General features: G+C 34.3%; 1 protein-coding gene across 8 annotated transcripts in view; it reads left to right on the top strand.

The window, feature by feature from the left end:
* The window catches only part of Ric8b (RIC8 guanine nucleotide exchange factor B), a 106,889-nt gene that overhangs the window by 18,716 nt on the left and 60,588 nt on the right, over window positions 1-27,585 (top strand). For all 8 annotated transcript variants that reach the window (XR_013440320.1, XR_013440319.1, XR_013440318.1 and 5 more), the window contains exon 3: window positions 18,770-19,378. Coding sequence is in view for 2 of the 8 variants with exons in the window: in XM_005322327.4 (XP_005322384.1) it covers window positions 18,770-19,378 (609 nt within the window). In the remaining 6 variants the exon portion in view is untranslated. The remainder of the gene's footprint in view (window positions 1-18,769; window positions 19,379-27,585) is intronic.

Raw genomic sequence — 27,585 nt, 5'->3', positions numbered from 1 at the left:
ATCCACAGATTCAGTACAATCCCTTTTGAAATCCCAAGTAGCTTCTTTGTAGAAATCAATAATCCAGTTCTAAATTCATGTGAAATTGCCACAGGCACAGAATATCCAAAACACAGTTGGAAAAAACAAAACAAAAAAAAAAAACCAAAAAACAAAAAAAACAATACCTCAAGTTTTCGGTTCTAAAACATATTATAGAGCAATGTTAAGCAAAACAAAACTGACATGAGGATGAATATATAGCTGTTAACAAATGTGATATGACACCTAGGTAGTCATATGTTGAAGAACACATATGAATCCTTACCTCATACCATATTAAAAAAAAAAAGGTGGATCAAAGATCCAAATATAAGAGGTAAAGTCATAAAACTTTCAGGAAAAAACAAGTAATCTTCATATCCCCAGATTTTTTGACACGAATTTTTATAGATAATACCAAAAGCATGAACAAAAGGAAAAATAGATAAATTGGACTTTCCAAAGCTAAAAAAATCCGTGCCTCAAAGGATGATTTATATATATATATATACATACACACACACACATACATATATATATATATATGTGCATATATCTCCCACAGAATGGAATGAAATATTTGCAAATCATGTATTTGATGAGATTTATATCTAAAGTATATAAAGAACTCAATAAAAAGAAAACAACTTAAAAATGGGCAAAAAATCTGAATAAACATGTTTCCAAAGAAGTTATTCAGATGCTCAAAAGATACTTGACATTAGTTATCAGGGAAAGGCAAATCAAAACTACCATTAAATAGGAGTTCACACACATGACGATGGCTAAAATAAAAGAGTAAGATAGTAAGAAATGATGATAACAAGTGTAAACAAGAGTATGGAAAAAGCAAAATCTTCGTATATTGCTGGTGAGTGTAAAATTGTGTAGCCATCTTAGAAAATAATCTGGCAGTTAAAAGGTTAAACAATTAACATAATTTAACAGTTGTACTCTGGGTATCAATTTGCTACAATAGATTTATTGTAAAAGAAAATGGGACTATATGTCTATACAAAAACTTGTACACAGATGTTCACTACAGCATTATTCATAATAGCCAAAAGGTAGAAACAACCAAAATGTTCATCAGCTGGTAAACAGATAAAATATGTTATATATTCATATAGTGAAATATTATTTGATTATAAAAGGAAATAAAATAACTTATAAGAGGCAGATGGACCTTGAAAACATTATTGTTAGTGAAGGAAGCCAGTTATAAAAAGCCACGTATTTTATGATTCCATTAATGTGAAATATCTAGAATAGCAGATCAGTGATAACAAGTAGATTAGTGATTGCCAGAGGTTAGTGGAAGAGGGGAATCAGGACTTACTGCCGGTTGGTATTGGGTTTCTTTGGGGAGTGATGAGACTCATCTAAAATTAGATGCCAATGATATTTGCATACATGTGAATATGTATAATAAATATAGATGGATATGTACTTCAGTAGGGTGAACTTTTTGGTATGTGAATTATATTTTGATGAAGCTCTTTTAAAAATAAATACTAATAGATAACATACACTATATACTCATCACTATTCCAAGCACTGCATAAATATGAACACATTTAGTTCTCACAGCAAAGCTATAAAGTAGATATTGTTGTTTTGCTTATTTTACTGGTGAGGAAACAGGCACACAGAGAAATAACTTGCCTAAACTAGTGAAGTAGGAGACCTTGATTCAAGTCTTGGCAGTCTGGCTTCATAGCCCATGTGTTTCACCACATTGCCACTCATTAATAATTGGATTGACCCATTGTGTAGCTTATGAATTGATTCTATTCATTTTCTAATTTTAGTCCAAAATTTGAGATTTGATGCAGAGCATAGACAAAGCTTTGACAATGAACTAATTATCAGCATTGACAGGAAACAGAAACATGCTTTCCAGTGTAAGTGACTGAACAGGGTAACTAGTAAAGATGTCTATGTCAGCTCTTCCCACAGACAGTATAGTATTTGACCTGTAGAACTTAGCTGTGTTATAGATGTTGTTTAGATGCCTCAGATTTATTTTTATTTTTTGCCAAGGTTTCTTTTTCTCTAGTTAGCTTTTTTCCTGCCTTAAAAATGTTGATCACACATGCTAAGGAAAATGGAAATTTCACACATTTTCAATTAATGGAAAATTCAGAGTTATGATAGACTGACCAGCCATTACCAGTGTTTCCAACTTTTCCATTTATAGGTGAAAACTTGAGAGATTAACTTACCCAAGTTCACAATAAGTTGGAGAGCTGGGACTCAAACCAGGTCTTAGGTCTCCTTTCTTTCTTTCTTTCAGTGATCATCTTTGCAGGGCTGATCCTCAGGGAGCTCACAGCTCAGCAAGGGAATCAGAATATCTCCAGTACAGCGATTCCTTCTCAGAAATGCTAGCATTAAGGATCATCACACTCTGACTGAATACTTTGAGTAATGAGAAGCTCATAGCAGCCACTCTGCTTTGGATAGCTTCATTTAGAAAGCTGTACTTAACATGAACTTTAAATCTGCTTTGATTAATTCTCCTGGTTTACCTATATTTTTCTCTACTTCTGTTCTTATTGTTCACCATTTGACTTACCTTTATACCTCCTTCCTGCCAATCAGTTTCTCAGTTTTTTCTAACTGAGATTGTCTAACACATTTCTCAAGAAGCCTTTTTTCTGGCTAAATTTCCGTATAGTTTATTCCTCCAACCATTTAATACACAACTTAAATTGCTATGTATTGAAAGATATTTGGCATTCCTTATTCATTTACATGAGTTCACTCTACTATTATGAATTATTTGAGCCACGTTCTTTTATAGCTCATTAACCCAAAATAGATGTCACTTAGTAATTTCTCTTAAGTAATTTGTTTGCACTGAATTTTTAAATTGGGAACATTTTTAGTTGTATGCTTGTATTAGGGCTCTGTACTTAGTATTGGATACTATAAAATCTAAATAGTATAGAATCTGTAGAATATTAAATGGCCTTGCCATTAAAAGAAAAATACATGTTAAAAACTTTCCAGCTGTTTTTTGGCAGTATAGAATATGCCTGGCAGTATTTCTTGATTTATTTCTTCATCTGACTGTCCTTATGATATAATGTGCCTTCTCCTAGCCAGAAAAAAACTTCTAGACTAGAAGTTTTAAAATGTCATCTCATTTTATATTTATAAGCCGTAGTTATTATCCCTAATTTTAGAGATAAGGAAATGACTCTCAAGTGACTTCCAGAAATTTGCCCAAGATCACATAACCACAAGGGGCAGAGCTAGTGTTTGAATGCAGGTGTTTCCTTTATTTCAATTGTACTGTTTCCCATTAAATAAATGTAAGATGCCTATACCTTAATTTTCTCTCAGCAGCTGTCTATATTAAATAATTTCATTAAGCCTATGACATAGATGGACTTCTGTCTTACAGATGAGAAAATCCAGCTTCAGAACAATTAAGTAAATTGCTGTAGATCGAAGTTCAGAAAATAGTAGAAATATGAATTCGAAAGAACCCAAATATTCTTTCTGCTTTTTCTGCTATACAGTTGGCTTTCCATATCTGGATTTTACATCTAGCTTCAGAACAATTAAGTAAATTGCTGTAGATCCAAATTCAGAAAATAGTAGAAATATGAACTCGAAAAAACCCAAATATTCTTTCTGCTTTTTCTGCTATACAGTTGGCTTTCCATATCTGGATTTTACATCTACCACTTCAATCATCTACAGATAAATATATTAGAAGAAAAATTATACTAATTATTTGTGGATTCTTTTCCTTACTATTCTCTAAACCATATATTATAACAACTATGTAGCCCATACATCGCGTCAGGCGTTATAAGTAATCTAGAGATGGTTTATAGTATGTAGAAAGATATGCATAGGTTATATGCAAATACTGTAGCATTTTATGTAAGGAACTTGAGTATCCCTGGATTTGGGTATCTCTGAGGTAGTCTTGGTACCAATCCCCTGCAGATACCAAGGAATGACTGTACTACTAATGGGTTCCTGTACCTTGGAGACCTCTAATATCACAACACTATCGCATTGAGACAACTTAGCTTCCCTTTTGTCCCTGTTCTTAGCTGCCTTGATCTTCTTCATAATAAAATATGTGTGGCTTAAACAACAGAAACTTATTTCTCACTGGCTGGGAATTCTTAGATCAAGGAGCCCTCAAGGGTAGGTATCATTCTAAGGTGGTTTCTCTTAACTTGTATGCATCTGCCTTCTCCATGTACTCACATGACCTCTTCTCTGAATTACATGCAGAGAAAGTAAGTTCTTGGGTGTCTCTTCCTTATAAGGGCACTCATCCCACCAGTTCTGGGCCCCACCCTTATTATGGTCTCTTATAACCCTAATCATCTCCTGAAAGCCCCATCTCCAGATATCATCACAATGGGGGTAGACCTTCAACAGATAGGAGGTGAACAGGACACATTCAGTCCATAGATCAATTTACCATCAGAATCCCTGTCATCTGTACATTCCTAGGCTACTAGAGCAGAGAAGCAGGGAATCAAAGGGAAAGGAACTAGTGCAGAAGAAGTCATTGATTATTGTGGGGTAGATGACAGTGGAGATAAAATAAGAGAACTCCAAAGAAATGTTTATAGGAAAGATCTTAGTACATTGAAAAAGACTACAAAGACCCATGGGAAGGCTGGGGTTGTGGCTCAGCGGTAGAGCGCTTGCCCAGCAGGTGCAAGTCCCAGGGTTCGATCCTCAGCACCACATAAAAATAACTAAACAAAATGGAGATATTGTGCCCAACTACAACTAAAAAAATATTAAAAAAAAAAAAAAGATCCATGGGATCAGGATCTATATAAGCCATCAACTGAGGTAAATGTTGTGATAGTGCTCTTTTCCAAACTTGTTAATATACTACATAGTCAAACTACTTACGCTAAGAACTTTCTAATGACTAAATGGGCTCATATGGTAAATTCTAATATCCAACAAATGAACATACTTCTGTATCTGCCAATGTATTAACTTAAAAGACCAAAGTCTCATAAGCAATGTGGAGAAAAAGACTTTCTGGAAAACAAAGATGCTTAAGTAGTAGGAGAAGCAGAGGTATCTGGTACTGTGTTTTTACATACCCATTTCTGCCACTAGACAAGAAAGGAAGGTCAACTGATTGGTTTTATAAGCTTTCATTTACACCTAAGTTGTTCTCTCATCTGCTAATGAATTCTTGATGATGCAACATGTCTTTCTCAGGATTGCTAATGAGTAAAGAAAGTTGAGCCAAACCCATTTAATTATCGTTACTTGGAACTCTTGTGTTTTTGGCAGGATCACCACAATATAAAACATAGCCAGAAGGATTTTGTTACTGAAAAATGTACATGTATAAGAAAGAAAGTTAGAGAAGAAATATAAGAAGTGAGATAAAACCTCATTCACAGACCTTTTTATTCATTAAATAAAAGGGAATTTTCATTTCCTCCTGTACTATAAGTAGGAAAAATCCTCAAAGTATTTAAATATAATATTAAGCTAAATATATGTGAACCGAGTTGCATAAGTATTTATTTTAAAAAATCTCTTTAGCTTTTTACAAAGAAATTCCAAATTGGACCTCCAAATTCTTTCTCTGACTTTTATGAAAAGCATATTTTAACATTTTGGCAGTAAGTCACTGTATTTGTTAAATACAGTTTTTGCATAGGTCTGTCTTATGGAACTGACAATATCATTGCAAGGATTAATTATAGTAAGCTTATTTCTATTAATTATAGTAAGATCCTTTCCTTCTTCCTTTCTTATTTCCTCTTCCCACCCTTTGCTTATTCACTCACTCTATACCAAGGGCAAAAGTTTAGAACTATCAGATTTAGGTGGCTGACCTTTAGTTCCAGTTAAGAACTAAAATTAGATCCCTGTGGAATATATATCCACTGACATCCATCAGAGGAAAGAGTTTAGGCATAACCTTGAGAGGCCAGGAAGACATCTTCCAAAGGAGTCTGCCTTAACTAGTAAAATTTCTTTGACATTCACTTTTTAATCTTAAAAATTTATGTGGCTTTTATATTGTGATTTGTTTAACGTGTTTGTTTATTCTCAGTTAGAAATCCATTCCCTCTAATAAATCTCTTAGTAAAATAGTGGTTCTAGAAGATATACTGGGATTATCCTGTGACTTTAAGTATCTCTGGCACTGGGCCACATCTCCCAGAGAATGTGCATAGCCTATTTTAAGAGCAGAATGCTATCCAATCACTATAAGAGTACTGGTTGATTAAGGAAGAGTACAGATCAAGCGTGTGCCTACCACTGTAGCCAGGGGCGGGGGGTGGGGGTGGGAACAGAGGAAAAGTCCATGCTTATTAATGAGAAAATGGCAGATTATAAGGATAGGTATTTTACTACCACTACAGTAGGAGAACAGAAACATTAAACAAATGAAAAAAGCAGAACTGTGTTTAAGAACTTAAGTCTGTTTAATTAAGGAGAAGAAAAAAAATCCGTCCTCATTTCTCTTCACAGGCCTAGGTGAACTCTGAATTGCTTTTAATATTAAGAACACCTATTTTTTTGCTTTTTTTTTCTTTATATCATTAGATAGAAAAGAAACTAGAACTGAGTCAAATAGAAATCTATGAGTCTCCTTTGTAGTGTAGCTTTCTGTGCTACTTCAATTAAATCATTATCTCTTTGTCAGTTTTCATGTCTGTAAAATGAGAAAAGTATCCCCTTGTTCTGAGTCTTATTAATGTTATATTTTTAAAAAGAGTTCTGTGGACAAATAAATTAAGGAAATATCAGTTGAAAAAATTAAACAGGTTTCTTTTCTATAGTGCATAAGTTTCCCAAACTTATATGTCAAAAAAACCTACTTTTAAAAGACCTTTTGCATTGCTAATGTTCATTGATATAAGACAGTCACCATAGCCCCTTGTAACTCTTAACATTCTGTTCAGGAAATTGTACTCATGTCTTTTGACTATTTGGCTCTTTTCTGGCCTTGTAGTAACTTATTCTAGGGCTAGATTATTGAGTTGAGTGCCTGTGCTGTGTATGTACACTGCCCTTCTTTCCAGTTTGAACTGGAAAGCTATTGCATTTTCCTGTTTCTTGTAAATAAAGCAAACATTAATCCTTTTCTTTTGCAGTGTTCACTTTCTTTTTCACTGTGTCAATTTTTAATCATTGGCCCATTTTTATTCTAATCTATTAATTATTACCCAACTATCACCAAGAATTCTGAAGTCTCAGGTCATTAAATCCTTTTGACAAGCAGTAATGTCAAAGAGAAAACTGTAAAGTCTGCCCATAAGGCTTATTGTTTCAATCAGGAAAATAAGTAAAGATACTGTTACTGGTTTGGGTCTTATAGGTGTTGTTCTTGGTGGTATAAAATTTTAGCTTTTACTGTGTATTATCATCTCATTCAGGAAACAACATTGTAATGCAGGGAGTTATCCCCATCTTATAGGTAATAAAACTAAAAGTCAGAGATACCAAATACTTGCCTAGATCTTACGGGTAATAGCAAAGTTATATCTGTCTGATAGCAATTTATAATACCTGGTAGCTTCTGAATGTAATATTAGTAATGATATGTGTGTTGTAATTATAATGATAAGTAAAATTTACTGACTGTTTAATTTGGGGAAAACATATACATCATCTTTTTAAATTCCTCAACAACCCTATAAAGTAGATACTATTATACTCATTTTACAAATAAGGAAATTAAAGAAGCCAATCAATTTATTCAAAGTCATACATCTAAAGTAAGTGGCAGCATATATCTAAAAAGAACAAATATAAAGAGTAAAGTCAGTGGCAGCTAGGAATTAAATGCAGAACTTTAATGACTTATGAATATTGGACATAATGTTCTGTAATACACAGTGCTTTCAAGATGTCACACTTGGTATATACATGTATGATTTTCAGCATGTGTGACAGTATCTTTGTACCAAATATATTAGACAAATTCCCATCCCGAAAAGTTGGTAAGAGATAAGTCTCCAAAGTCTCCATAAATATAATTCAAGGTCAGAAGTGTTAAGTTCTATAACAGTAGTAGAGATTAAGTACTCTGGATTTAGAACTGGAGGAGATTACTTCCTGCTGGGGGATGGTGAAAAAGATGGCATTTCTTTTGAAGATAGAAATAACTTAAGAAAGGGGTAGGAAAGATTTCTGAGTAAAGGAAAAACATTTTAAAAAGGCCTAGAAGTTCACACAATTATTAGAGTAAATTGTTGTACCTGGATCAAGGATATTGTGACAAGTAGTTGAATATGAATTTTAGAAAAGTAAGTCACAGGGACTCTGACCTCTTCCTAGTTAATGAGTTTGGATATGTTTTATTTGAGATATCTACTGGGGAACTATCAAAGAGACATGTCTACAAGGCAACTTTTTTTTTTTTTTCCAGCCAGTTTTTAGAATTAAGTCCTCTTATCTCAGAAGTGAATGACATTACCATTAACCAATTATCCAGGCTAGGGACCTGAGAGGTTCCTTGTCTCTTTCTTCTTCATTCTCGGCCAATTATTCAGTCATTTCTACTCCCTTAAAATCTCTTTTTTTTTTCTCCACTTTCCTAATTCTATTACCACTACCTTAGTTTAAACAGCCATTATTTCATTGGGACTACTGCAATAACCTCTTAATTGGTCTCCCTGCTTCTGGTCCTTCCTCCTTTGCTTATTCATTTTCCACATTAATATCAGTGTAATGATTCTCAAAGTACAAATCTAATGTCATTCCCCTACTTAATACACTGCAAGAAGTTCCTCATTTTCTTCAGGATTAAATACAAACTCTTCATTCCTCTTATATAGACATGGACTAACATATCCTTTCTTTAAAAAAAAAAAGCTTCTCTTGACTTTATAGTTCCTCTTTTTAATTTAATTTAATTTTTTTTATATATATTCTCTGGGCTTAACCTCCTGAGTAGCTGGGGTTACAGGCATGTACCACTGTAACCAGCTTTTTTTTATTTCTTATTACCATTCTTTTTCTCTGCTTCCTTTATATTTGAAAGGGATCTGTTTCTTTCTTCATTTTCTCACCTCCCAAGTATCTTCAGAAACTTCTTTTATCAAGGTTGTTGTAATCTAGTATTGCCAAATTCTTATGCCTTTTGATCTTTCATCTGCATTTGAAACAATTGATTACTACATTCATAAAATACTTTGTCCTATCTTGTCTTCCGGAACCCCACACTCCTAAATTTTCTGTTGCTGATATCTCTTAATCTCCTTTGTCTATCTTGGCATTTTTTCAGGGCTTCTCTTCTGTCTATATTTTTCTCTAGGCAATCTAATCCATTCTTAAATGAAATGCCCTTACTCATTCTAGAAAGCATGGCCCCAGTGCTTATAGCTCATATACATTCAGTATCATACATGATACTTCTTATAAACATTTCAAATTTTATGTTATCTTGCAGAATTTTCCCCAAACTTGTTCTTCTCCTAGGCTTTTCTTCTTAATAAGCCATAAATTTCCTTCTCACTCATAAACAGCAATTCTTATTGATCTTTCCTCTGAAATTAGAGCAAGTGCCCCTATGTCACTTCCTCTTCACTGATAGCATACTTAAAGCTGTGTTTGCTCCCCTTTAATCCCTTTTTCACATAGCCTGGCTGATTTATTTGTTTGTTTGTTTTGACTTTTTATTATAATTGAGTTACATCTCTTCTTTGCATAAACTCCCATGTTGACTTTTCATAGCAGTTGAAGTAAAGTCTGATTTCCTTACCCTATAAAACTAAAACTCCACATAATCTGGTTCCTGCTTTCTTCTTAATTTCATCTCACAGTAGTCTACGTCTACTCTAACATCATTCACCTTGCTTTCAGAACCTTAAACACACCAGACTCAGCCCATTTTGCTCTTTTCTTTGCACACTTGGCAGCTATCAGAACTTTGCACACTATCAGAACTTGGCTTAAATATCACTCTATCTAAAGTTGATTCTTTCTCCAGTTATTTTCTATTAAACCGTCCTGTTCATTTCTCTTGAAATATTTAGTTAACATTTTAATTATATTCTTTTCATTCATTTATTACCTATTTTCTCTATTAGACTAAACCCCAGATTATGTCTTTGTTTACCACTCTAGCCATCACCTAGCACAGTACCTTGAATACTGAAAAATACTTGTTGGATGGCTGAATGGAAATTGAACCTGTGTGTTTCGGGTATCCTTTTTAGATATTGCTTCCTTAGGCAGCTTTTGCCTGGATTGGTCTGGTTTCCTCACATAAGATTTAATTAAGGTGTCTCAGATTTGTATTATAGTATTTTATGTTTAGTTCAATGTTTCTCAATAAGATAATTTGATTTTGCCCCTCAGGAAATATTTGGCAATTTCTGTAGACATGTTTTTGATTGTCATTACTTGATGGTAGTGGTGGAATGTTACTGACAACTAATGGGAAGAGGCTAAAGGTAGCTATTAAAAGCCCCATAATACACAGAATATCCTCCCCAAACAAATGTTTTCCAATTCAGAGACAGTAATGTTAGGGCTGAGAAACTTCTCACCTAGACTTATCCGTAGCTTGAGTTTTTTTGTAATTCTTCACTTAACTTTAGATTTCTTATAAGTTTACTGTTGTCTCTCCACACTGCCTTGAATTTATAAAATAGACATTTGGATAATTCTTGCTTGATGGATGACTGAATGATAAATGAATATAGAAACCAGCCATGATACATCAGCCTGAGTTGACCTACCTTCTGGTATTAATAGAGAGAGCAGTTGCTTAGTCTTTGAGTAAAATATAATGTTTGTTATTTATGGAATGATAGTATAAGAGCTTCTGTATGGGGCACTGATAAGCTGTCATATTTCAAACTTGCATTCTATTTAGGCTAAAGCTAAGCTTTTTTTTTTGTCAAATGGATCAACAATTTTAACATTAAGAAGGAACAAAATAGAGATGAGTGTGGTGGCACACACCTGTAATCCCAGTGGCTCAGGAGGCTGAAAGATTTCAGCTTTGAAATCAGCAACTTAGTGAGACTTAAGCAACCTAATGAGTCTGTGCCTCAAAATAAAAAAATAAAAAGGGCTGAGAATGTGGCTCAGTGGTTAAGTGCCCTTGGGGAAAAAGAAGGAACAAAATAGAAGTGGTTTTAAGGAATATAGGTGTTTGTTGCCTTTTCAGGTAACAGTTCTGAGGTAGTTATCCAGGTAGGTGGATGGCTCTGTTTCATTAATTTATTCAAGAGAGCTTAGTTTCCTTCCAAATTTGGGGACAAGAAAGTAGAGAAGTCACATCCACTGTCTTAGAGACCCAGACTTGGAATGGTATTGAGCTAGTCCATATATATTCTGTTGGCAAGAGCTTAGTCCTGTGTCTATGAAGAACATCTGGGGAATGTGGTATAGCTAGGCAGCCATGGACATGACACAGTTCTGTTACTACTTACATACGAAGGGAAGAGTAGATTTTGTTGGTGAACAACTTCAGTTTCTACCACAATGCCTAACCAGCTCTTAGATAAGCACATTTATGAAGATTTATATTGTTTATTCATTATTCCAGGAACTAAGTTTTACTATCTTTTCTGTACAGTTTAAGAAAAAAGGATTAAATAAATCATCTAGAACAATGCTTCTTAAGTGATTTATGATGAAGGTGACCACAATTTTTTGTTTGTTCATTTTCCCTAATTTGCAGTAGAGCAGTTATTTTTCCCTTATTTGCAGTAGAGCAGTACTTTTATACTGTAAGTTAATCACTTTAAAAAAAAATCACTTTCTTAGATGTCAGAGTCAAATTTGAAAGATTTCAAAATGCATACTCTGAATATTTTATATGTATCCAAACTTATATACCTATCACAACATGTCTAGTAATAGTTTGTGAACTGGCACTAATCTCACTTGTCTCAAAAGTGTTTTCTGGGGATGGGACTCAGCAGTAGTGTGCTTGCCTAGCATGTGCGAGCCACTGGGTTCGATCCTCAGCATCACATAAAAATAAATAAATAAAATAAAGATATTGTGTCCAACTATATTTTTTAAAAAATGTTTTCTAACAACCTTTTAGATCATTTAAATGTAGTTGACTATGATGTCAGTCTTTTAAGTAAAGTCATTTTTTATGTATAAAATTTGACTTCTAACTTTTAATTATTTTTAAAAATCACCTCTTAAGACAGTTTATAAACCATGGTAGGTCTTTTGAGTGTTCACATATCCTTCAGAGCCTGTTTTGCTTGTTTCATAGCTAAAATCAAAGCTGATTGTAGTTTTACAGATTCATGATGAAAACCTGCCATTATGAAGCTGGAAGAAGTTTGTTTTAATGCATGATACAGAGGAAAAAAGATGCCTAATAAAGTGACATGCTGAAGATTATACTAAGTGAGAGACAGCTATGGTACTATCACTGATTTACATTGGAAATTACATTGTAATCAGATGATCTGGATTGAGTCCTGGCCTCCTTCTTGGTTAAATGTCTTTAGGTACTTAATTATTATTTGTAAGAATTACATAGTGTTCAATAAGCATTTCTTAGATTGAATAAGAATATATAATAAACATATATAAAAGTTACTTATAAACTACAAAGTACATAAACAAAAAATAAAATTGAGAAGCTATGCTTTCTAATGCCAAATCCATTGTTCTTTTTGGACTCTGCTGCATTTCATGCTAAAGACTCATTGAAAACAGGAATTATATTTAATATTGCATCCAGTTAAAATTAGGTTTATGAAAAATCTGTAGTAATGTGGAAAAATGCTTATGTTGAGTTAAAAAATAAATCAGGAAACAAAATTATATGCACATGGGTTAGGGTTATAGCTCAGTGGTAGAGCACTTGCCTGGCATGTGTGAGGCACTGGGTTCAATTCCCAGCACCGTGTATAAATAAATAAATAAGGTCCATTGACAGCTCAAATATTTTTTTAAAAAATTATATGCACAGGGGCTGGGGTTATGGCTCAGTGGTATAGCTCTCGCCTCGCAAGGCCCTGAGTTTGACCCTCAGTACCACATAAAAATAAATAAATAAAATAAAGTTTAAAAAAAAATAGAGTAGTATTTTTTTAAAAATTATATGCATATATAGTATATGTATTACTGAAAACCAACTAGATTGAGAAAGAATAAGGCCTTCTGTCACTCATAAAATATAACAGCTAGAATAATTATGGACATTGTTTCTATTTTCTCTAAGGGTTTTATTAATTTTATATTTATAACATTTATAAAGAACATATGTATTTAAGTAATTTAAGCTCTTCAGGAAAAAAAAAAAAACTTTGTATGAAGGCAGATAACTTCTATTGCCTATGTGTAAAGGCTTTTTTACCCAGTGGGGCAAGTCACCCTACCAATACAATCACAAGAACAGTCTGTGCTATTTTCTTTCCTTCTTATAAAGAAGCATCAAGACAATATTAATAGATCTCTACTAATGTTTGAGATTTGAAGAACTTCTTAATCTAAGTGCTAGTTGCTCTATAAAGATTATGAAGTAATAAAACTTAATAAAAGTCATTATTAAAAATTACTTATGGGGGTATAGGTAGGAAGGACAGTAGAATGAATAGGACATTATTACCCTGTGTGCATATATGACTATGTGACCAGTGTGATTGTACATCATGTACAACCACAAGAATGAAAAGTTACACTTCATTTACGTATGATGTTTCAAAATGCATTCTACTGTCATGTATAATTAATTAGAACAAATAAAAAATAATTATATTAGATGTGGATGATATTACTCTCATTTAACAAAGGGAAAACTGAAGCTCAGAGACATTAATAACATCTAAATTGTATAACTTGCAAAAAACAAAACAGGTATTAAACCCAGGTCTTTCTGATTCAGAAGCCACTGCAGTGCATTTATTTCATAAAAAGAGATGTCATTTCTACTTTCAGAGAGCTTTTAGTAGTTGAAGCAAACTCAGAAGGAAAATCAACAGGACAGATGTGCTAACCCCAAAATGATTGCTGCAAATTGTGGTTTGGATATTGCTTGTAAAGGAAGTATGTTGAGGTCTGAAGTGGTTATGAAAAACTTTATATTGAAAGTGTATTAAATATTTGAAACCTATATAACCAGAGAAGAAAAAGGATTGATGCATGTAGAAGCAAGTGATAAGAAAGCAGACGGGTTCAGTGTGAGTAGTTTGGACAGGTAAGTACCTAGAAGATGGTTTGATAGGAATAGTATGAATGAATAAAGACTGGAAAAAGAGCTCATTAGGGAATATTAAATGCCAAGCTGAGGACTTTGAGAATTTATCTTAGATAACCTGTACTGAACATTCTTTGCATGCTTGGCACTGTCCTAAATGCTGTAAATGTGTGATCTCATTTGATTCTTACAGTTAATGAGGTCCAGAGAAACTAAGTAACTTGCCATGCGTATTAATAAGTAGAAGAGCCAAGATTGAATGTAAGCAGTTTGAACCCAGAACCTCTTCTCTTAATTACCACACTGTTTTTGCTCTAGGGGCCATGGTAGGATGAATACGTTTTAAGCCCAGGACCAACCTTTAACAAATAATGTGCTTCATGTCTCTGGTAGTTTTTAATATTTGAAAAAGGCATTGTGACCAGATGATGACATTCCATTCCCATCCCTGCCACCCTTGTACATCTTCAGCACAGGGTAGTGAAGAAGTTAAGGTGTTTGTGCTAATGGCCTTCAACTTTGCCTATCGTTCTAATATACTTCTAGTCAGTTACCCTCAGCTAACCCTTACCCCTGACATCCAAGTTATGTCAGTCTGTTGCTAACCATAATACAGTAGTTCTCAGTGTGGCTTCTGGATCACTACCAGCAGCAGCGTCAACTGAAAACTTGTTTAAAGTTTCAGTTCTGGAGTCTCACCCTTTACCTATTGAATCAGAACTTCGGGGTAGGTGAAATAATCTGTGTGATGAGCCCTTTAGGTAAGTATGATGCATGGTGAAATTTGAGAATTACCATAGACTACTCTAGGGTCTCAGTTCAGGCACAGACTGCTGAAAATGTTTTTGGCAACCCTAGGTACTGGCACTGGGAAACTGCTTGGGATTTTTTATTTAAGTTTCTAATGTAGGTCTTGTAGCATGACTTTATAGAAATAACCATACCTTACTAAGCTAACAGACATGTAAAAAGAGCTTTTTCTTATTTTTTATTAATTTTATTGGTATATTATAATTATACGTAATAGTGGTTTTATGACACATTTGTACATGCATATAACATAATTTGGTCAATCCCATTCCCTAGTACCTCCCATTTTCCTCTCCTCCTTCCTCCCCCTGGTTCCCTTCTTCTACTCCACTGGTCTTCCTTATATTTTTATGAAGTCTCACCTTGATTTTTTTCTTTTTCTCTAACTTTTCCATATGAGAGAAAACATAATTTTTGACTTTTTGAGTCTGGTTTATTTCACTTGACATAATGCTCTCAACTTCTATCCATTTTCCTGCAAATAACATAATTTCATTTTTCTTTATGGTTATATAAAACTCATCGTATCACATTTTCTTTATTTAGTCAGTTGTTGATGGTTATCTAGGCTGGTTCCATAACATGGCTATTGTGAGTTGCACTGCTGTAAGCATGGGAATGCATAGATTGCTTTTAGCAGGCTGACTCAAATTCTTTTAGATAAATACTGAGGAGTAGTGTAGCTGGGTTATACGGTAGTTCCTTTGAGGAACCTCCTTATTAATTTTCGTAATGGTTGTACTAATTTACAATCCCACCAACAGTGTATTATTAAGTGTTTCTTTCCTCCCCAAATCCTCACTAGCATTTATGGATATTTGTATTCTTGGTGATTTTCATTCTAACAGGGTGAGATGAAGTCATATATATTCATATATATATATATATATATACATATATATATGTATATATATATATATGAAGTCATACATATATATATATGTAAAGCTCTAATAAACGCACACACACACATCATATATATATTATTAGAGCTTTACAGTTATACATAGTAGTTGGGTTCATCCAAACAAAATCGTACGTGTGTAGAATTTGATTTTAGTTCACAGTTCTCCCCATTTCCCCCCAACTAACCCTTTTTCTAACCCTTTGTATCTTTGTTGTGAGTTTTGTTCTGTTTTTCATCCTATATTCTCACCTTGTGGTTTTGATTTACATTTCTCTGATTACTAAAGATATTGAACTTTTTTTAGTGTATTTTTTAGTCATTTGTATTTCTTCTTTTGATAAATGTCTGTTTCATTTGCCTGTTGATTGAATTTTATTTATTTATTTATTTATTCTGGATATTAATTTTATATCAGAAGAGTAGCTGACAAAGATGTTCTCCCCTTCTGTAGGCTCCTGTTCATGCTCTTGTTTCCTTTGCTGTTCTTGAGAATTATTTCTTGAGTTTTAGGAATCCTATTGAGGAAGTAATTGCCTTTGCCTTTATGTTAGATATTAACCCTATGTCTTCTTCTAGCTGTTGGAAAATTTCTAGGCTAATTCCTAGGTCTTTGATCCATTTTGAGTTGACTTTTGTGCAGAGCAAGAGATAGGGATCTAGTTTTATTCTTCTACATACGGATATCCAGTTTGCTAGCACCATTTGTTAAAAAGGCTGCCTTTTTTCCATTGAATGTTTTTGGCGTCTTTATCAAGGATCACATGATTGTATCTTTGTTTTTAGTTGGTTTCCATGACTTTTGTTCTATTCCATTGATCTGTGTGTCCATTTTTATGCCAGTACTATGCTATTTTTGTTACTGTAGTTCTGTAGTATAATTTAAAAATTAGTATTGCGATGCCTCCAGCCTTTTGCTTATAGTTGCTTTGACTATTATGGGTCTTTTATTCTTCCATATGGATTTTGTAACTATTTGTTCTAGTTCTGTGAAGAATATCTTTGGTATTTTCACAGGAATTGATTGACTCTTTAAATTCATTTTGGTAATATGGTCATTTTAACAATATTAAGTCTGCCTATCCATGAACAGGGGTGGTCTTTTCATCTTCTAATATCTTCTTCAATTTCTTTTTTCAGTGTTTTATAATTTTCATTGTAGAGATATTTTCTTGGTTAGATTTATTCTTAGGTGATTCTTCTGTTTGTTCTATGTTGATTTAGTATATTGCTACTAGGCTGAATTAATTAGTTCTGTAGTTTTCTGGTCAGATTTTTTGGATTTTCTAAATACATTATCAAATGATCTGCAAATGGTGATTATTTGACTTTTTTCCTTCTATTTGTATCCCTAAAAGGGATGATAGAGGGGATCATGATAAAGGGGATTGAAACAAGTGGTGCTCTACTACTGAGTTACATCCCCAACCCTTATTTTTAATTTTGAGACAAGGCCTTGCAAAATTGCCTAGACTGGCCTTAAACTTGATGTGGCTAGTGTCATTATTGCATGCTGATTTTAATTTCTGTGGGTATTCCTGCCAGGCATAGTGGTACACATTTGTAATCCTAGCAACTCAGGAGGCTGAGATAGGAGGATCCCAAGTTCAAGGCCAGTCTCAGCAACTTGGCAAGATCCTATCTTAACATCAAAAAGTAAAAAGAATTGGGGATGCAGTTCAGTGGTAAAGTACCCTGGGTTCAATCCCAGTACAAAAGCAAAAAAATAAATAAATAAGTAAAAAAAAATTCCTGCTGTAACATTGACATTAAAACACTAAAAGAAAGTCACTTTAGTTATCAGATATGACAAGATAAAGTTGTCATTTTATGAATTTTTTTTAGCTTGTCAGGTAAGGGTCATTTCCATCTCTGTTTAGAGAAAATATTTTCATTTAAATTAGTATTTCCATAGCTGTATGACCAGTATATACTGAGAAGTTGCACATAGTCTGGGATTCTTGCCAAGATTATGTTTGACCCCAGGTAACCTCTTTTTCAAGGATTTAAGTCTGACAGTAAGTTAATATCTTATATTGGTAATTGTTGTTTTTATAAAATGTAAGGGTGTATAGTAGTATCCAGCAATGAAATGAGTGTACTTGTTTGGTCCACATATAAGGGTAAGAGAAAGCTTACATTGAATTTGGAGGGAATGATCTGTGATTTTTAAATTTGACAATAGTATATTTTCACACAAATAAGATTGAGTATACTTTGGGTTCATCCTAAAAGAATTGTTTTTGAGATGATATTAGCAAAATTTGGATCCACCACTGCTACTTATTACTGTTACTGTTACAATCTGCACCCTACACCAAGGCAACAAAGGAGAATTAAGATTCTATCTTCTCAGAGCTTCCCAAACAATGTCTTAGCACAGGGCTGCCCAGAGGAAGAGAGACTTTTTCCTAGTTTGCCCATCTAGAGGGAACCTTTTTAGCATCTAGTCTGCCTAGGGGGGTCACCTTTTTTTTTACAATTGGTTCAAAACATAATATATGCTAGCTGAACCCTCTTTGGAACCCCATATTTGGAATAACTTTTATCAGTTTTTGTCAGCAAAAGTACTTCTCTGGGTCATTTGATGAGTAAGTATTATTAGATTTTAGCTAAAGAAGAGGGACACTTGGGATAACTGCCATGGAAGAAATATTAAGAAATATTTAGAAGAAAGAGCACAACTAAACATTGGCAGAAATGCTTATCTCCTTCAGTTATTTTACAAAAAAGAGCATGTATTATGGGCAATTGTGAACTAGTTCTTAATCTTTATTTCTGAGGAGGGAATAGCTATGATTCAGACTGCCTTCAAACCTGATGCTGTTTAGTCTGATGTTGAAAATCACATAATGGTTTTTGCATACTCTCTTGTTTTTCAGAAACTGTGTGAAGGCATATTTAAAGTCCTTGTAAAGGACGTCCCAACAACATGTCAAGTGTCCTGCCTGGAAGTACTCCGCATTCTCTCCAGAGACAAAAAGATTTTAGTTCCTGTAACAACCAAGGAAAACATGCAGATATTGCTGAGACTAGCCAAGCTAACTGAGTCGGATGATTCTTTGGAGAAGGTGTCAGAGTTCCCAGTTATTGTGGAATCATTAAAGTGTCTATGTAACATAGTGTTCAACAGTCAGATGGCACAGCAGCTCAGCCTGGAACTTAATCTTGCTGCAAAGCTCTGTAACCTCCTGAGAAAGTGCAAGGACCGAAAATTTATCAATGACATTAAGTGCTTTGACTTGCGCTTGCTCTTTCTCCTGTCACTTTTGCACACTGACATCAGGTCACAATTGCGCTATGAGCTCCAGGGACTACCGCTGCTAACCCAGATCTTGGAAAGTGCCTTTAGCATCAAGTGGACCGATGAGTATGAATCGGCCATAGATCATAATGGACCTCCTCTCTCACCTCAGGAGACAGACTGTGCCATTGAGGCCCTCAAAGCTCTCTTCAATGTGACAGTAGACAGTTGGAAGGTGCATAAAGAGGTAAGGTTGAGAATGGTATTCTTATCTACCTGGAGTTTAATTGTCTGGTATGTTCTTATAGCTGTCTGCAAGGGAAGCATGCTAAATTGGAAAATGGAAAAAGTTACCAGTTCCTCCATGAAACAGTTGTATGAACTGTGATATTTCTTAACCATTACTAAATCTTATTCTTTCCATTTGTGTAATAATACCTGTTGGAAGAATGGGGTGGAGATGAACTACTGTTTTGTAAGATGCCAAATATAGTTTTCTGACTTGTACTATCACTGTCTTTTTCAGAGTCTTTTTCATGAACAAGATAAGATTTAAAGGGAAATAAAACAAGGCAGTTAATAAAGGTATAGGTATTTTTGATGGCTGCCACCTTAAAAGCTCAGATAATATGCCAGTCAATTAAAACTGATCAGTCTTTGATGTCAGCTCAGAAGAAAAAATCCTATGTGTATGTATACCTATTAGCCCATTCTCCTAGGTGTTCCTGTGTAGTGTAAGATAACTGTCAAAAATACAGGACTACAAAGTAGAGATATCCATGCTTATACATAATTCTAGAAAACAAACATAATTACACAAGGGGATGAGAAAGGTTGTTTCAAACCACTTAACTTATTTCTAGATTAAGAGTCTTCTGAGGCTTGGGCCTTCCAGCAAACCAAAATGAGGCAGATTTGGTAGTTTATATTTGAATACCCACAAGAACAATATGCTAACAGTGAAACTGGGCTTAAGGAAATCAACAATTTTAAGTAAAATGGACATAAACTATTCCTTTCTTCTAAAATCCAGACATTTCACATTTTCTCTCTCTTTAACCATAAATGACTAGTGAAATCTGTATTTGCCAGAAAACTACTTTAAAAGGATTATCTCAATGTAGTGCTGTAGCGAGAGTATGCAGGCATGAGTTTTAAAATGCAGATAGGTCTGTATTTTGAAACCAAATATTTGAAGATCAGTCCTAACAGCTGTTTTAGATGACTGTAGCATGGTCAGTGTTTTCCTGAGAGTTGGCAGGAAAAGACGTGGAAAGCCCACATGCTCCATTTATGCTTTGAAACCAAATATTTAGAAGTATTTGAAATGTTATGTCTCTATGCTTATTTGGTACCTCCTATGGTTATTTTTCTTACACTGTTTGTTTTGGTGTTTTTAAGTTCTTCATTTAATTGTAAGAGATACTCCAAGACTGTTGGTTTGCCATTGTTGGAGTCCCTATTATTTTAAGTTATACCTAAAATAGTAGCTCACAGTGTTCAGATTCCTGACAAAAACACTTTATAATTTAGTGGCTGCACATCAGTAGATATGTGGGATGACATGTAATGAAAATTAGTAAATTAAGATTAGCCCTTATTAGTGTGCTTTAGTTATAAGTAACAGAGGGACTGGAAGGAACTTTAGAAAATGTTGAAGTAGCGTATACTTATTCTGTGTTATAGAATGGTTTTTCTCCAAAATAAAAGTATATACTGATAAAGGACCAGTATTCCAAGATTAAGTATCTCAGACCTCCTACTACCTGTTTGAGTCTGGATCAGTTGATACAGCCATTACAAAATGTGCAAAATCAGCATGACTTTTGGCTATTATTGAAGTTTTCAGAAATATAAATAGTATTGAAAATAGGATCTTTGCCAACCATTTAGAAAAGAATGTCTTCATGAGTCTCCAAATTCAGCTCTTAGCAAACATTTATCATTTATCATTGTCCAAATATTTATGGATAATTACTAGACATTACACTGGGCATTATATAATGTATTGGCAGATAACAGGCATTGTTCATGAAACCTCCATTTTGTGGGTGAAATAGGTGATAAATCAGTAAAAAAATTACATAATTAAAATTGTGTTATTTGCTATGAGAGAACAATGCAGTGATTGACAATATATAATATAGTTACAGAAGACTCTGAAAGTCTTTTCTGAGATCTGAAGATTGAGAATGATTCAGCCATCTGAAGAATAGAGGGATGAATGGTTCCTAGAAATTGTGTAGCATGTGAAAAGACCACAGAAACCAAAACAGGAGTTTTTAGGAGGATAGTCACAATTTAGTTCAAAGAAACCTCTAATCAGGGCAGAGAGACTTACTACTAAGAATCTGTTTACTGGGTTTCAAGATCTCCGTAGTTTGTCAGCTGAAGTGTTTTACTTTGAGCAAGCACCCAAACACTAGTTAACACTTTAAAACACCAACTGAAATAAAGGAATATGAAAAACTTATTAATCAAAAGAATCTAACTTTAAAAATAACTAGAGGCTCATTGTAGAGGATCTAGAAAAAAAAACATAGAAGCAAGAAAATACAAACTATCTGAAAACTCACCCCTGAGAAGATAAGCACTGTTTGCATTTTGATGTGTATCTTTCTAACTATTCTCCATTATGTAATATATAAATAGAAATATATATTTCTGTCTATATATTTCTCTCTATATATATATTCACATACACACACAAAATGTAATCATTTTATTATTTTCATCTTTGTTGCACAACCAATGTTCTTGAAGACTAGTTACTAGTTTTCAACTCTGGGGGTGTTAACTCTGTGGAGAGCGCTTACTGGGCATGGGTGAGGCCATGGGTTTGATCCCCAGTAACTCCCCACACACTTACACAGAGTATTAGTTTTCAAAAATGCGTTTCTTGAAGCTGGGAGGTTCCTAGGAGTATCCTCTAGGGGTGGGTGGGTGGTATCCCAAGTTCCCCACTTCCACTTTATAAAACAGCACCTTTGATTGTTGTTGCTATTGTTGTTGCTATTGCTGTTGTTTTAATTTAGGTTTGTAATTAAGATTTCATTTGGAGGATAAAAAAGAGTTCTGCAAAAAGCCCCAAAACTTTGACAACTACTTTGTAACTCCTATTTGTTGAAGATGATAAATCCTTATGAAAGAATACATACAAATACTTGTGTGTATGTAGAATACTTCACCCTGGCATGGTGGCACACGCCTGTAATCCCAGCAGCTCAGGAGGCTGAGACAGGAGGATCGCAAGTTCAAAAGTAAGCCTCAGCAAACGTGAGGTGCTAAGCAACTCAGTGAGACCCTGTCTCTAAAAAAAAAATGCAAAATAGAACTGGGGATGTGGTTCAGTGGTTAAATGCTCCTGAGTTCAATCCCCAGTAAACCCTCCCACCCCCCCACAAAGAATACTATTAAGTATAAATACAAAAATATTTATGAATATTCCTTCATAAGGATTCTCAACCTTTGACAAATCCTGTTTGGAGGCACTTAAATCATAATTAATTGCTATTTTAAATATCAATATAGTAAATTCTCTGGTTATAAAAGTTTTAGTAAATAACCTGAAATTGATGGGCCAGAGCATTTCAAATTTTTCAGGTTTTTTTGATTGATAGCTATTGCCCAACTGACTTCAAAAGAAGGGTGCTGAATATACCTTTCCAAATGCTAGGCATTTATTTTACTTCTGTAGTTTTTTGCCTGTTTCACAATTTCTTAGCCTAACAGTTATAGAAAAATACAGACATTTGGTTTTGGTTTTAACTGTTTTAGCAAGTATTTTTATGACTTCCTTCATTTATAGTTCACAAAAAAACAGAAAATGAAGGACTAGATGTTTCGTGAGGTTTAGCAAATTATTGCCATTTGTGCATTTCAGATTTAGGCCTCAATGTTGAATTCCTGCCTGCCTGTTGATACCATCAGCAGATTAATTTGGAGATTTCCTTTTCATGGGAAATGTAGCTGGCTTTATTTCCTTGTATAGAGACAGAGTCTCCCTCCCTCCCTACCTACTCCTTATCTCCTCTCTTTCTCTCCCTTTCCTAGAGATAGTATATTTGAAAAGGTTGAATGATTCCTTTAGCAGGACATAAAGTTAGCTGTAGAAAAGTTAATTGAAATGGCCTTGTCTTCTTCCTGCTTCAACATTTTCCTAAATCTCTATTGATGGAGGAGAGCATGTTAATCTATGGGTCCTTTATGTAGTGCACATTTCCCTGTCTGGGAAATGTGTACTACATAAAGTATCAATGCAGGGTAATAAGGAAGTACAAGGACCAGTAGACTTGATAGAGCCAGATAACTAAGTGCAAACAAAAATACATGTTTTTAAGGAGTCAAAAGATGCTGTTTGAATGAGATAAAACAGTGAATGCTCACAGAAGTTACTTGAGAATGTCACACTGTAACAGAAGAGGTTAGTTCCCTCATTATTTAGAGACTTTGAAGGAAATGTAGGAAAGGATAGGATATTACTTAAAAATAAAGCTTCAGGCTGTGCAGTTTTTTCTTGTTGAAAAAATTTTTCAACAAACATTAAGTATCCAGTTCGTGCCATCTTTTATGTTAGACACACAGAATGCAAGGTAAAACATCACTGTCTTCAAGGCAGTAAAAACCTAGTAGAGAAATTAGTCATGTAAACACAGGTGGAGCCGGACATGATAGCACACACCTGTAATCCTGGCAGTTCTGTAGGCTGAGGCAGGAGGATCACAAATTGAAGGTCAGCCTCAGCAACTTAGTGAAACCCTCATCTCAAAATAATAGAAAGAGCTGGAGGTATAGCTCAGTGGCAAAGCAATCCTGGGTTCAATTTCCAATTGCTACTTCCCCTGCCCCAAAAAACTCTACACAAGTGGTTGTGTGGTTCTGTCTTGGTACATTTTCTGTTGCTATCACAGAATACCACAGTCTGATAATTTATAAATAATAGAGGTTTATTTTGCTCATGGCTTTGGAGTCTATATGAAGTCCAAGATTCAGGGATCATAACTAGTGAGGTCTTTTTGCTAAGGCATCATATGGTGAAAGAGCATGCATGTGTGTGTGCATGAGAGAACCTGTGAACATATAAGAGTGCTAGGACTCACCAGAATTTATCCTAACCCACTCCCATTATAATAGCATGAATCCATTCATACATGACCTAAACGTTTCTTAAAGATCCTACCCACCCAGTACAGTTAAATGAAAACTAGATTTCAATATGAAGTTTGGAGGGAACATTCAAAATAAAGCAAGCTGTTTGTAATATTATATATTATTATTTTCTATATTTTCTGTATGCTTAAAAACAATAATCACTTCAGCAGTGCACAGCAGCTTCAGGTGCTGTATATTCTGGATCTTTGGGCTTTTTCTCTGGCATTGATTAGAAAGGTTAAAGTTTGAATAAAAAGATAGGAGAAAATGGATATTTTTTTCTAAATAAAATGAAATCTTCCACAGTTTGCAAAGGAGGGGGAAAAAGATTTCATATAATAATGGAATCCGTAACTAAGAAGCAAAGCCTTTGTAAAGAAATTCCAAAGAATTTCATAATTTTTATCTTGCTTTTAATGTTATCTGATTTTAATTTCCACTATTACAACCAAACCTACTTTCTCACTTTTTCTTCCTCTGCTCTTTGTTCTAAGGGATTTTTCCCCTCAACTTTTGGAAGTGATATCATTTTAGAGAAGCAAATGTTGATATCCTAAAGATACAAAAACTAAATCATGAAGCAAGTAAATAACAGTTGTAAAAGCTGTGATTATATACTGTTTTATAAGAGCAATCACATTCAGTCCTTTTGGTATTCTTGGGAGCAGCATTATTAACCCCACTTAAGAGATGAGGACATCAAAGATTGGAACATTGAGGAAAGTCACACAGCAGAGTAACCAACAGTGGGAAGTAGTGACCACAATAACTTTTGTTAAGTAAGATTTCTTAAATAATAGCATTGCTTTAACAGTTATTTATTGAGACATTGACTGATGGAATAGAATAAAAATCTAGAAATAAACCTGCATATCTGTAGTCAACTGGTTTATGATACAGGTGACATGGAAGTACAGTGGGGTTTTTCACAAATAGTATTGGATCATTTGTATGGAAAAAAACAGTTTTGAATCCTTACCTTAAACTGTATACCCCAAAAGAGAAGTTGAGTTATGTAAGAGATCTAAATACACAGGATAAAATAATATGGCTTCTAAAAGTTTACTGCTGTGACTTTATCTCAATAAGTTAAACCTTTCTTTTATTGTGTAGTACTGGAGATTGAACCTAGGGGCATTCTACCACAAAGCTGCATCCCCAGCCCTCTTTACTTTATTATTTTTAAAAATTTGAGACAGGGTCCTGCTAAGTTACTGAGGTTGGCCTTGAACTTGCGATCCTCCTGCCTCAGTCTTCTGAGTTGCTGGGGTTATAGGCATGTACCATCATGCCTAGCCAAACATTTCTTAAATAAGCAAATATTTCCAAATAAAATGGAATACAATATGGATCATATCTAAAGGAAAAAATTGTCCTTCATTAAAATGAGTACCTTAGAAAAAGAAAGGAAAATGGCAGCCCACTAAGTGGGACAAGATATTTGCAGCACATATTTACAATAAAATATTCAGAACTCATTAGAAAGTCTTACAAATCCATAACGATAAATCAGTCAACACAATAGAAAAATAGGCAAAAGATTTATATAGGAACTTTCAAAACAAGCTTTCCAAATGACCAAATAAACATAAGACATACAATAAAAATAGATGTTCAGTTTTATTAGTCATCATGAAAATGCAAATTAAAACAAAAAATAACCTACATATCCATGAGAGTGACTAAAGTTTAAAAAGCTGACAATATTCAGTATCAATGAAATTATAAAGAAACTATTATAAGAATAGGTTAAAACATTGACAGTACCTTATAAAGCTTGATGTATGTGTGTTCCCTGTGACTCAGTATCCCTTTTCCTGGAGTATACACGTGCATTCCAGATGACATGTAAAAAGCATGTTTATTGCAGCACTTGTTAGAATACCCCCCAAACATTCAACAGTTCAAGTGTCATCAAGAGTAGGTTGGAGCTGGGGCTGTAGCTCAGTAGTAGAACTCTTGCCTAGCATGCATGAGGCACTGGGTTCAATCCCCAGCACCACATTAAAAAAAAAAAAAACACTAAGTAAACAAAATAAAGGTATTGTTGTCAATCTACAACTAAAAATATTTTTTTAAAGAGTAGGATAGATAAGTTAATGATAATACATTTATACACTAGAACACGGTATAGCATTGCTTTCTTAACCCATCTGTGGTGGAGGGACAAGATTTTTTTCCCTAGCTGTCAGAATGAAAGTCTTGTATGATCCAGTATTACACACAATGTCCAAATGCTCGAAAAGTTTATAAATGTTCCTGTGATACCTTCTGTATTCATGACTTTGAAGATGAGTGACAAACAGGGTGTGGACCAGTACCACACTTTGTATAGTGCTGCTCCCAAGCAGTGGAAAAGAAAAAACTAACTACATACAACAACATAGGTGAATCTCACAGTCACTGGCAAGAGGGTCTATACTTTATGGGTCCATTCATGTAAAGTTCAGTGACAACACTAACCTGTGATATTAGAAGTTAGGATTACTTTTCAGGAGCAGAAGGCTGTCATTGGAGGGAGTGTGAGGAGAATTTGGGGCTCTTAATCTTGGCCTTGCATGATGTTTTTATTGATGTGTTCATTTTGTGAGAAGTTATCTAGCCACACACTTATAATTGGGGCATTTTTCTGCTTATTCATATTATACAACATTTACATTAAAATCTGTTGATCATGGGCTGGGGCTTGGGCTCAGTGGTAGAGCACTTGCCTCACATGTGTGAGGCACTGAGTTTGATTCTCAGCATCGCATATATACAAATGAATAAAATAAAGGTCCATCAATAACTAAAAAAATATTTATAAAACACCAAAACTGTTGATCACCTATTGAAGCAGTACCCTCATCTTCATGAGGGTAATAGATTAGTGGAGAAAACAAAGATATATGAGTAAGTAAACAAATGTAAAGTCACAAATTATGGTTTCATAAAAAGAAATCATGAAGGAATATACTTAGATCAGTGATCAGAGAAGGGGCTTCTCTAAGAAGATGTTTTAGCTGAGATCTGGAGGATGAAAAACAATCAGCAATGTAAAGAGCAGAGGCAAATAATCCAGTCATTTCAGAAGTTGTTTTGAGTAGAGAATGGAGAGAACTTAGTAAATGTAGGGTAAAAGAGAGCATTGCAGACAGAAAGTATAACTTGGGAATAGATGTTATTAAAAACTAGAAAAGGAGGAGATGCAATGGAAAGTAGGATTTGGGTTTGCAGTTACAAATAACAGAAAGACCACAATAGATACTTTTGCAGGAGGCTTTTCATCATCAGCATGAGAAGAGAAAGAGTGTTATATATAGA

Source organism: Ictidomys tridecemlineatus, chromosome 6, assembly GCF_052094955.1.
Source record: "Ictidomys tridecemlineatus isolate mIctTri1 chromosome 6, mIctTri1.hap1, whole genome shotgun sequence".
Taxonomy (NCBI): domain Eukaryota; kingdom Metazoa; phylum Chordata; class Mammalia; order Rodentia; family Sciuridae; genus Ictidomys; species Ictidomys tridecemlineatus.
Note: the sequence above shows the minus strand (reverse complement) of the source record. Positions and strands in the feature narration are given on the sequence as shown.